At 36.6% G+C, this 12,872-nt stretch overlaps 1 protein-coding gene across 3 annotated transcripts; it reads right to left on the bottom strand.

Moving 5' to 3' along the window:
• Positions 1–5,062: 5,062 nt before the first annotated feature.
• On the bottom strand, positions 5,063–9,999 carry LOC306846793 (zinc finger protein 706-like). Of its 3 annotated transcripts, XM_079380408.1 has the most exons (4): positions 9,789–9,879; positions 8,870–9,005; positions 6,149–6,264; positions 5,431–6,037 (listed from the first exon to the last, which is right to left on the bottom strand). In XM_079380408.1, exons 2-3 carry the CDS (start codon positions 9,002–9,004, stop codon positions 6,169–6,171), a joined length of 231 nt encoding a protein of 76 aa, XP_079236534.1. In that variant the 5' UTR covers position 9,005; positions 9,789–9,879; the 3' UTR covers positions 5,431–6,037; positions 6,149–6,168. The 3 variants fall into 3 exon arrangements, with proteins under 3 accessions (XP_079236532.1, XP_079236534.1, XP_079236533.1); XM_079380406.1 differs by having other exon boundaries at positions 5,063–6,264; positions 9,789–9,999; XM_079380407.1 differs by having other exon boundaries at positions 5,431–6,264; positions 8,870–9,079; positions 9,789–9,885.
• Between the last annotated feature and the right edge of the window lie 2,873 nt (positions 10,000–12,872).

Raw genomic sequence — 12,872 nt, 5'->3', positions numbered from 1 at the left:
TGTGTAAGATCAATAAAACAGGCCACTTACATGAAAATCATATTAATATCAGCTGTCACTCTCAGTAATGTCTTAGTAAGATGTTTTATAATCAAAGCTCTGTAGTATTTATTATGAGGGGGAAAACATATAGGCCTAATGAAATGCAATGCAATGCAATGATGAAATGTTGCTCAACATATGATTTTTCTAAAAAAAAATGGTGTATGGATAATCAAGTCCAGTTAGTGTTCATCAAGTATATAAAATATATTCTTTTACTTTATGTAAACTAGTATTTTTTTTTGAATGACACTAAAATGCCTTTTATTTGCTTATAATGCATGAATTATTAAGCAATCAAAGGCATAGTCGATTGCGTACAACATGATTTTCAGCAAAGTTTTGATCATGTTGATAATTTAGGCTTTAGTGTATATTCCCATATAAAAATGTTAGTAGGCTTCATAGGGTTAATGCAATTTATGCCTTTTGACACATTAATTAGATCACAATGAATATATTTAATTTTATTAATTAATAAAAATGTTTTATTTTTTTTAATTTGAATACTATATTCATATTTAATTCCCATTATTATTATTGTTTCTTCACTTTATTATGATTTTCTCCACCTCAGCAGGTTACACCATACAATTACAGATATGGAATGATTGATAACATGTATATGTACTTATTCTACACAAATAAACAGCAACTCTGAACCAAAAAAGCCCAACTACAAAAAAGGGTAGTGAATAATAATATAACAACATAATGATAATAAAGTGAAATAAATAGAAAACTATACCATTATTTCTATTTCTTTTATTTTCTCCCTCCTTTTCAATATTTTTCACAATGTTTATTTGCATAATAAATGACTAATGTTCACTAGTGGAAGTCAAAGTGTTAATGAAATGCGTGCATTGCTCTGTTTAGATTTATTTAAATTTCGACATTGTTGCTTTATTGTCTTGCTTATACACCCTCAGTTTCACTGTAATGGGGTTTGTCATAATGTAGCACAATAGTTGACTCAGAGGACAATGATACATCAGTGTGTCAGACTTCATGCTTTTTTTTTTATAGATGCTGTCACCAAAAAACTGAAAAAATCATAACACACAAAGATGATAAAAGAGCAAGGAAGACAATATTGTCTGCTCAGCTGCATGGTCTGAACACACGGCGTCAGAGAGCAGCTCGGCCTCTAAACTGGAGCAGAGGAACCAGATACTAATAAAAGCTGAATCTCAATTATCTCCCATCCAGGTCCATAAAGAGAACATGTGCTAATTTTTAACAGGGTCACATTTTCTCGTTGGAACAGCGTGTTAAGATGTTACAACCCAATTTATGGGTACAGTCACACCAGCATTGTAAGTTCTTGATCCTGTTGGCATGGTTTTCGATGCTAAATCGTTTATGTAATTGTTATAATGTGACTCTCTAGAGATAATTGTTGTTGCTCAATAAGTTATACTTTCTCAAACGTAAGATTTTGACTCATAAAGAGGGATTTTTACCCCACCCGCAGCCACACCTACCTCAAAATGCTCAGCGCCGATTCACCATCATTGTCATCGGTGAGTCATTGATGACACAGACTCGAGGTCATTCACACAAATCAGCTCAATCCAGGGACAATTAATTATAATATGCAGTTACACAGCCAACAAAGAAACAGAAAAACTGCATTTGAGAAACTGAAGATTAATGAAAACTTTTTTTTTTAAATGATTATGCATAAGATGCACAAATCCTGAGTTGATTGTTACGACAACTACATTTGCTAAACTATTACTTAACCTAGTTTAATTTAAACAGAACATTAAGTCCCGCCTTTAAAATGGTGATTTTGGCTTGTCACACCTTAAAGGTCTTGACCTTTTTAGAATTGTGTCACAATAATCTTGTGAATTTATATTCATTTCATTCTTATAAAAATCTATTTTTAATTACAAATTACGTTTTAAGAGTTTCAGGTGGTATATTACCCTATTTATGGGGTAATCATTTCCAGTGAGTGATCTGAAGTATTTTATATTGTCCTATTTATTGTAATAGTCTCTCCATCAGAATGCTTTATTGAAGGGTGTGTCCTGACACGTCTCAACCTGCAGGGCAACTTCCTGTTGGTCCACTGACTGTCTGAATTCTCTGTGGAACTCCCAGTCTGGAGTGAGACTGGGACAAACAGGGATTGGCTCTGGGAAAAGTAGTGTCATTTTTATCTAAATCTGATACAAGCACCCTGTGATTGAATGCTTGAGTTCAGGGCAGAAGCAATTATGACGAACAGATTAATAAAACTACCAAGTAAAGCACAAAATCGAAATAAGTTCCTGTGGTGACTGAATAGTATTCCTTTAACAATTTTTTTCTTTCCTCTTAATTCATTATTAAACATTCAGGTTATTACTGAAATAAAGATACTACAGTTACAAAGTGGTTTAGATTTAAAGCTGAAAAGGACTAGTGTTATTTTAATACTTATGGTAGGCTATGCTATTATAGCATTTATTACTATATTTTGAACTAGCTTTTATATATATATATATATACACAGTGGTGTGAGAAAGTGTTAGCCCCCTTCCTGATTTTTTTTTTTTTGCATGTTTGTCACACTTTAATATTTCAGATCATCAAACAAATTTAAATATTAATCAAAGATAACACAAGTAAACATACCATGCAGTTTTTGAATGAAGTTTTTTATTATGAAGGGAAAACAAAATCCAAACCCACATGGCCCTGTGTGAAAAAGTGCTTGCCCCCTAAACCTAATAACTGGTTGGGCCACCCTTAGCAGCAACAACTGCAATCAAGCGTTTGCGATAACTTTCAATGAGTCTGTTACAGTGCTGTGGAGGAATTTTGGCCACTCATCTTGGCAAAATTGTTGTAATTCAGCCACATTGGAGGGTTTTCGAGCATGAACCGCCTTTTTAAAGTCGTGCCACAGCATCTCAATAGGATTCAGGTCAGGACTTTGACTAGGCCACTCCAAAGTCTTCATTTTGTTTTTCTTCAGCCATTCAGAGGTGGATTTGCTGGTGTGTTTTGGATCATTGTCCTGCTGCAGAACCCAAGTTCGCTTCAGCTTGACGTCACGAACAGATGGCTGGACATTGTCCTTCGGGATATTTTGGTAGACAGCTGAATTCATGTTTGCATTTATCACAGCAAGTCTTCCAGGTCCTGAAGCAGCAAAACAGCCCCAGACCATCACACTACCACCACCATATTTGACTGTTGGTATGATGTTCTTTTTCTGAAATGCTGTGTTACTTTCACGCCAGATGTAATGGGACACACACCTTCCAAAAAGTTCAACTTTTGTCTCGTCAGTCCACAGAGTATTTTCCCAAAAGTCTTGGGGATCATCAAGATGTTTTCTGGCAAAACTGAGACGAGCCTTTGTTCTTTTTGCTCAGCACTGGTTTTCGTCTTGGAGCTCTGCCATGCAGGCCATTTTTGCACAGTCTCTTTCTTATGGTTGGATTTTGTTTTCCCTTCCTAAAAAAAAAACCTTCATTTAAAAACTGCATGTTGTGTTTACTTGTGTTATCTTTGATTAATATTTAAATTTGTTTGATGATCTGAAACATTAAAGTGTGACAAGCATGCAATAAAATAAAAAATAGTATATATATATATATATATATATATATATATATATATATATATAGTAGATTTTATACTTATATATTTACTTATATAGACTATATATACTTATATAGAAAGGCAACAGTAACTCAAATAACCACTCGTTACAACCAAGGTATGCAGAATACCATCTCTGAACGCACAACACATCGAACCCTGAAGCAGATGGGCTACAGCAGCAGAAGACCACACCGGGTGCCGCTCCTGTCAGCTAAGAACAGGAAACAGAGGCTACAATTCACACAGGCTCACCAAAATTGGACAATAGAAGATTGGAAAAACGTTGCCTGGTCTGATGAGTCTCGATTTCTGCTGCGACATTCAGATGGCAGGGGCAGAATTTGGCGTAAAGAACATGAAAGCATGGATCCATCCTGCCTTGTCTCAACGGTTCAGGCTGGTGGTGGTGGTGTAATGGTGTGGGGGTATTTTCTTGGCACACTTTGGGCCTCTTAGTACCAATTGAGCATCGTTTAAACGCCACAGCCTACCTGAGTATTGTTGCTGACCATGTCCATCCCTTTATGACTACAGCGTACCCGTCTTCTGATGGCTACTTCCAGCACGATAATGCACCATGTCACAAAGCTCAAATCGTCTCAGACTGGTTTCTTGAACATGACAATGAGTTCACTTTACTCAAATGACCTCCACAGTCACCAGATCTCAATCCAATAGAGCACATTTAGGATGTGGTGGAACGGGAGATTCGCATCATGGATGTGCAGCTGACAAATCTGCGTGATGCTATCATGTCAATATGGACCAAAATCTCTGAGGAATGTTTCCAACACCTTGTTGAATCTATGCCACGAAGAATTAAGGCAGTTCTGAAGGCAAAAGGTAACTAGCAAGGTGTACCTAATAAAGTGACCAGTGAGTGAGTGTGTGTATATATATATATAGGATTTCCTATATATCCGGAAAGGATTTCCTTTTTCCCGAAAATGCTACTTAATTGTATTACATTGGACTGACTTTGCTCATGCAGGGTATAACAACATTTTAGACTTAAAAGTCACACATTTTTTTACTTTCAACTGATAATTTTTGTACTTTTGGGGGGATTTTACAAAAACCTACTTATAAATTTCTGCACCTAAAAATACATCCACAAAATAAGCTCGGTCTACAATCAATCAGTTCCCAAAAATAATTACAAAATTTGTGCTAATTAAAAGAAAAGAAGTTGACAAAAAATAAAGATTAAATCGAAAATTTTGGCAATAATATAGCATATTGAGAGATTAACAAGTAATTTTTAAAAGGCCGATCATTTTTGACAAGGAACACCAAATTAGGTGAAGGGTTTTCAGAACAGCACAAAGGTTAAACTTACTTATTTCAGTTAGTTGCCAAAGCAACAGTTCTAATTTTTAAGTTAGAAATTTCCATCTAATATTTGTTATTTGAGCTTTATTCCAGTTAACAAAAATAAATACTAATAGTTTTAGTTAATAACAACAGTAATGAACAATAATTGTGCAAATCTGCATGCATTGAGCTAATGTAAAACCAGTTTAAAAAATCTGTTGACATTGCCAGAGCTCCAGACATGTATTAGGTCAAACAGGCAGAGTCCGATTCTGTTTGCTTCTGCTGTGATTACTGACATGCTGTGTTGTTGCCAAGGTAATGATGCATAATAACTGCCCTAGAAACACTGTTCCTTGTTGCCACTGTCAATTCTTTTTCCATTCACACATTGAAAGTATATTTAGATCATGTTTTTAGACTCGGGTTTCTTACCAGCTGTGTTGAAGACATGCCTCACAACGTCATAAAGTTAAATTTTATTAAAGAGATATATTACACTGGTGTGGAAACCAGGCGGCTTGAGCAGGAATATCAAACATTGAGGCGATATTGTTTGAGATAATTCCAAAGAGAAATAACTTTTGCAGCAACATTAAATTAAGAATACAGTAACCTCGGGCACATCCAGTGATTTACAGAAACACATCAGATTCCAGTTTCAGTGTACAGAACCAGTTTGTTTTGGACTAAAAGAGATTGATCACTGGAAAACAAAATTAGTAAATGAGAAAAATAAAATCAAAATTAAAGTTTTTGCCCAGGCTAAACGTCAAGTAGTGGGAAACCGCTTCCATGTCCGTTTGCACTCATCTATGACTTATCTACCAAGCAAAAGCAGACAAATATGTCCGTAACTACCACATTTATGATACTGATGATCAACTGACGATCACTGGTAGTGTTCTAATTTCTCTCAATCTATTAAATTACACAAGTAAGATGAGAAAAGAAAGCGTGTGAGTGCAGGTTGAGGTAATACACTGATCTGATCGTAGCCAAGGCAAGTGTTCTGAAACAGTGTTGAGAGGGAAGTTAATCGTCATCAGTCTTTGATCCACGGGATTCATGTCTGTGGTGAAGGGGAAGATGCGTGTATAAAACTCAGGTAAGAGCGCTGATCCTGTCCTCGTAAATAAAATTTGAGATCAGGACTCTTATTGTGATGTTTTATACAATCAACCTCTGGTGTCCGGGGGCCGTTCACGCCTCCACGCCCTCCAGCTCTGGGGGAAGAGGGCTCTTGGGGTGCTTGCTCTCAAAATGCTGCTTGAAGGTCTTGGGATCTGGCATTTGCGACTGTAAAACAGAAAGGTTTCATGGTTTAGTTTACCACGCTATGGCTCAAGGAATCCAGGTCTGGCTTCATTCCGGTTGAAACAAACACTTTGCGCAAACCAATTAATTCCTGAAAGATTACGGGTGACCAAAATCACATTAACTACATTAGGGTTGTCACAGTTTCCGCTTCTCTTGATTAATTAAGAATAATAATAATTTAAATTATTATTGTAATGATTATTATAATAATCATTTGCAATATTGCAATTTTATCCTGAAAAAATTCTGTTCAGTTGACATTTCTATCTTGCATTGCTTGGGTTGCCAGATGTCAATATTTTAAATCCACCAATCAGAGCTTTTCAATGGATACATTTTTTACTAACATATAAACACACACACACACACAGAGTATAACTTCAGTAAAACTGTAAAACTAACTCGTTGTTTATTAGTACTTATAAAGCACATATTAATGCCTTATTCTGCATCACCATAATTTAGATCCCTTAAATCTACCCTATACCTAAACATCACAACTACCTTACTAACTATTAATAAGCAGCAAATTAGAAGTTTAGTTACGCAAAAGTCATAGTTAATAGTGAGAATGGTTCCCCAAACTAATATATATATATATATTAGTGCTGTCAAACAGTTAATCGCATCCAAAATAAAAGTTTTTGTTTACATAATATGTGTGAGTACTGTGTATATTTATTAGGTATATATAAATACAAACACATGCATGTACATATTTAAGAAAAATTATGTTTATATATTAAATATATTTATATATAATTTAAAATATAATAACATACATATATAAATGTATATACATGAATGTTTGTATATTTATATATACATAAATAAACTCACATATCTTATGTAAACAAAAACGTATTTTGGATGTGATTAATCACTATTAATCGTTTGACAGCACTAATATATCTATCTATATATATATATATATATATATAAAATACAGATGGTTTCAAATCAGCTCAAAAACTCATTAATTATGAAACAAATTAAATGTAAGCTGTAATGCAGCTTTACAGAAGAAAGTGTCATTATTCAGCTCAATTCAATTCACCAACAGTGTCATCATTATTGCAAAGTTCATCAATTATGAAACAAGTTCAATTTCTGTATTAGCAGCTCTAGAGAAGGCAATAGTGTCATAATTTGGTTCAAGTCAGTTCAGTGTTAATTCAGTTTAATAACAATGTCCATGTTGCCAAGTTAGTGTCAGTCTCATCCAATAGTGTCAGTGCAGTTAAACTGGTAATATTAACTGTCTTTAATATTAATCCCTAACTGAGCAAGTGAAAGCTGACAGCAGCGGAGAGAAAAATCTTCCCATTTTAGCGAACTCCATTGAGAGATTCAGCTCAAATAAAAGGGTAACAGCCACTCTGTGTTCCTTCATGAAGCCGCTTGTGCTACAATATAGGTTTTTTTTTCATTTTAATAGAAAAGATGCTAACAATTTGGAACATTGCAATTAATTTCACTGTTTTGGCTTTTGAGAGAAGCTTTTACCAGTATTTCATAATGTAGAGAGTGTTTTAATTGTATTTAGTAAATATAATAAATCAGGAAACTAGATGAGGTAAAATAAACCCTGCATGTGATGCGAGTTGACGTTCTCTTAATATCTTGCTTACATGACAGTACAAAAATTCTAATGCAATATAAAAATTTATTTTTCAAATGAGGACAGTCCTAATTAAAAACTGTGATTATAGGTAAAAGAAGCATGAATATTTGTTTAGTCATTAATGTGCATCCCTAAAATATACATACAGTATTATAAACGTGCGGTCACATTTACCATCGTCTGCCAATTTTTACAGGGAAAAACTATTATTTCAATAGGAATCCAGGCAATGAGGAATTACACTAAAGATTTCCCCCACACAGATTTCACAACAGTTTCAAGTTGGTCATGTCAATTCACCGCATTACCCAACAGAAAGCTGCCTGCTTTGATGACTTCTTTGTGAGCTGTGCTTCACACATCACTACTCGACTGACAATAGACAACGGACTTTTCGCTAATGTGACCACAGCTTCAAGAAACTGAATGCAAGTCTTTTTACCTTAAAATACACTGACTTCTAATGAGGAGAATGTCTTTTTGGTGAGTGGATTGCTTTAACAACAGCAACAAATGCATGTGTAAAGCAAACTATTTTAAAATTGTGAAATTTCATTCACTTAACTGTATGTGGCTCCGCAGTCACAAAAATACACAAAACTGCCAACATCATCTGATGGTGATTTTAAGATGTTTTGTGCCTCATGCGTGGCTCTCAGTTACTGGTAATTGGTAGAAGGTGTACTGACAAGTCAGATTTTTTACCTACAGTGAATAACTTTCATAGTCAGAAACAAGTTGCAGCTTGAGAACAAAATTTCCCAACACATTCATTGTCTACACACACCCATTTATAAAATCAGCTTTATATCGACAGCATGGGTTCCTTTCTTTGGGCCGTGTTCAGAAAATGTCCAAAGTGCATAAAAACTGTCATAAGTGGGTATTGAAACTTGGTTGAAAAGAACATCTAAGGATGATCTGTTGGGGTAAAAATAACCGGCTATAATTACCACTAACCCTGCAGACGCCACATGTGAACACCAGCGCCGCTTTCGCCGCGGTCTTCTGGTCGTGGCCTTTGGATTTCTTGATCTCTGCCTGCTTCTTGGCGTTTTTCTGCTGAGACTGGATTTTCTGGTGTCCACGAGCCATGCTGTTGGATGGAAGCCAAACTGACGTCAACAACATACTGAGAGTGAAGTATGAGTCATGGATTTACATACTCGGCTATCAAGAACAAACAAGACACAGAATCAACAGCAAAACCTCATCATTATATCAGTGTTTGTGTGCCAGTTATCTAGCAACAAACCAAACTCCACATTTATTGTGCTAATAAAAATTCAGTCAGATAAAACTCCACCAGGACTGTGTCTTGTCTCGTATATGAGGCTTAACTAACACTTAGTGTGTACACCATGTTCTGTTTAAAACAATAACAATGCCAGGCAGCTGATGTTGTGAGTGATCAGAAGACACAAGCTGCTCCATATGAATAATATTACAGTAGAATAACGTCTACAGTTATTCCAGTATCCTATACTTTCTAAATAAATATTAATATAATAGCACACAATAAGGGAGAGTTTTAATGTTCAAAGTTAGCTGTTTGTGAGCTACATTTAGGTTCGTTAGCACATTAGCTCGACAGCTAGCTCTATTTCACACTACACCATCGATGTATGTCGATAACCAGAGTTTAAAAAGACGAAATATCAAATAAGCAAAACCTCGCATGCTTTAAAAGTTTACGTAGATTAGGGAGTAAACATACTGGGCTTAGTTAACAACATATGGTTAGCCAGCTAGCATGCTAAGCACACAAACAAAACTAGACCTTTCGACACACCAACATTCCCGCAAACCGCGTGAATATGGGTTGATAAAATACGACTATGTGTTCTTTTCTATGTAGAACTAAATATTTTGGGCATACCTGGCGAACAGACTAGATCCGTTGGCAGCTCTGAATTTGTTAAGTGTACTCCCGCACGCTTCTGTCAGCTGTGCGCTTCTCCTGTAGTTCCTGCACTGACCACAGCGGCGCCGAGCGCTAGAGAGCCGCATGCGCTCCGCACGCTACACGAGAGCAAGGCGTGACCTGCCCATATAATAATACATTCTTCTTCTTCTTCTATTTTTACGGCGGTTGGCAACCAGCGTTTTTGGTGCATTACCGCCACCTTCTGCTCCGGAATGTGGATCAGAAAATAGGTTCACAAACTAAATCACCCGCTAATTTAATATTAACTAACTCCTGTGAAAACTAATTTCCCCCCCCCCCCCCCCCCCCCCCACACACACACACACACACACACACACACACCAGCCCACTTACCCCTCACCCCTGCCATGCTTTATCACAATACTACTACTACTACTACTACTAATAATAATAATACTTGTTAACCTTCCTCACTATTCCTTTTACTCTTCATATCCTATACAAAACACCAGTTACTCTTAAGAAGTTTATAAGAATTCTGGTCTGTGCCCTATGCTCTATGCTCAATAATCCTTTTAGTGTGATGTCCTGAACCCCTATCTCCCTTAGCTCATTCCTCATCACCTCCCTCTGTACTCCATACTTGTTGCATCTTAAGACCACATGCTCTACTGACTCCTCTTCCTGGCAGCCCTCACACAGTCCAGTATCATGCTTCCCTATCAATTTAAGTGATTTGTTCAATAAGCAATGTCCCAGTCTTAGCCTAGTTATCACCATTTCCTCTCTCCGATTACCACTATCAACAATTTTGTGTCTAACGTCCTGTTGAATTTGATATAAGTGTCTTCCTTTCCTTTCTCCATCCCACCTCTCTTGCCACTTTTGATTTATTCTCTCCCATATCACACTTTTAACCTCTGCTTTGCTAACACGTACCTGCATTTCTATGTTTCCTTTTGTTAACGCCCTTTTTGCTAATCTATCTGCCATTTCATTCCCCTTAATCCCTACATGACCTGGAACCCATATAAATTTCACCTGCCTTCCTTGACTTATTATTCTTGTTATTGACTGGAGTACTTCAAACAGAATATCTTGGCGACTTTTTGAATAGAATGACCTTAGACTTGCTAGAGCTGATGCTGAATCTGAGCAAATCAAAAATTTGTCCTGTCCTGTCTTTTCCACCCACCTTAATGCGATTAACATGGCCAGCATCTCCACTGTGTAAACCCCTAAACTATCAGATGTTCTTCTATTTAATCCTATACTTCTGTCTGGTATCACCACCCCCAGTCCCGTTACTTCAGTCTCTGGGTTCTTTGCACCATCCGTATAAATCTGTATATACTCATAATATTTTTCCACTACCCAATTATTAAATACTCTTTCCAGATTAATACCCTCCTTTGCCTTCCTTTTTTCCTCTAATACAAACCAGTCTACCTCAGGCCAGGCTAGCCTCCATGGAGCAATCTCTGGATAAACTACCGTGGAACTTATCCTCAAATGAAACACTTCCAATTCTTTAGCAACAACATTTCCAATCCGACCAAAATTCTCCTTTAGATTTTTCCCATTCTCCCAACTCCCCTTCAGTACTGCTTTAGCGGGATGCAAATTTATATGCCCTTGTAAACCTACCCAAAAGTTAGCCATCAACTGCTTCCTTCTTAACTCTAGTGGCAACTCCCCCATTTCTACCTGTATGGCTGACACTGGCGTTGTTTTGAAAGCTCCGCAACATATTCTCAGTGCCCGAGCCTGGACTACATCTAACTTTTTTAACTGCGATTTGGCTGCCGACCCAAATACTACGCTACCATAATCTAATACTGACCGTATTAGAGCCACATATATTCTTTTCAGTGATAATCTGCTCGCACCCCACTCTCTTCCCCGCAAACATCGCATTATGTTTATTACCTTTTTACACTTTTCCTCCATTTTCCTGATATGATCTGCAAATGTTAATCGTGAATCCAAATTAATTCCTAAAAATTTAAAACTTCCAACCCTCTCTAGGTCACTTCCATACATTTGTACCTTTATTCCATCCGGAATTCTTTTCCTTGTGAAAAAGACTGACTGAGTCTTTTCTATAGAAAACCTAAATCCCCAATCATATCCCCACTCAACCACTTTATCAATTGCTCCCTGTATTTTCCTGCTTATAAATTCCATATTCCTTCCTCTCTTCCACAATGCTCCATCATCCGCGAACAGCGATCTTCCTATATCTTCTGGAATTTTCCCAAATACATCATTAATCATAATAATAAAGAGTAATGGACTTATCACGCTCCCTTGAGGTGTACCATTTTCAGCTACGTATTGATTTGACATGTCTGTCCCTACTCTTACTTGTATTTTTCTACCGAAAAGAAAATCCTTTACCCAATTAAACATCTTCCCTCCAATCCCAATCTTATTCAGTTTGATCAGTAACCCCTCCTTCCACATCATGTCATATGCCTTTTCTATGTCAAAAAATACCGCTATTACATTCTCTTTATTCACTTGTGCCTTCCTTATTTCCGTTTCTAATCTTACCACCGAATCTATTGTACTTCTTCCCTTCCTAAATCCACTCTGACAGTTAGTCAATAATCCTCTTTTTTCAAGGTGATGAGTCAGTCTATCTGCTATCATTCTTTCCATGATTTTACATAAATTTGACGTAAGAGCAATTGGTCTGTAACTAGTGGGTTTAGTTGGATCCTTACCAGGTTTCCTTATTGGAATCACTACTGCTTCTTTCCAGGTATTCGGTAACTTTCCCTCCTTCCATATCCTATTATACATCTCCAGCAGCTTCAACAGTGACCTCTCCTCCAATTGTTTTAACATTAAATAACAGACTTGATCTTTCCCTGGAGATGTAGGCTTAGCTCTACCAATTGCTCTCACCATCTCTGCCAAAGTAAATGGATCATCTAATACATTTCCAGTTTCTTCCTTCCTATTTAACTCATGAAGATGCTGACTCAATGTTACTGATCTTCTCCTCCTCCCTTCTTCTGACAAATTGTCTGAACTATGCACCTTTACAAATGAGTTAACCATAACCCC

Source organism: Barbus barbus, assembly GCF_936440315.1.
Source record: "Barbus barbus genome assembly, chromosome: 27".
NCBI lineage: Eukaryota > Metazoa > Chordata > Actinopteri > Cypriniformes > Cyprinidae > Barbus > Barbus barbus.
The sequence above is the reverse complement of the archived record's forward strand: the minus strand, read 5'-3'. Positions and strand labels throughout refer to the sequence as shown.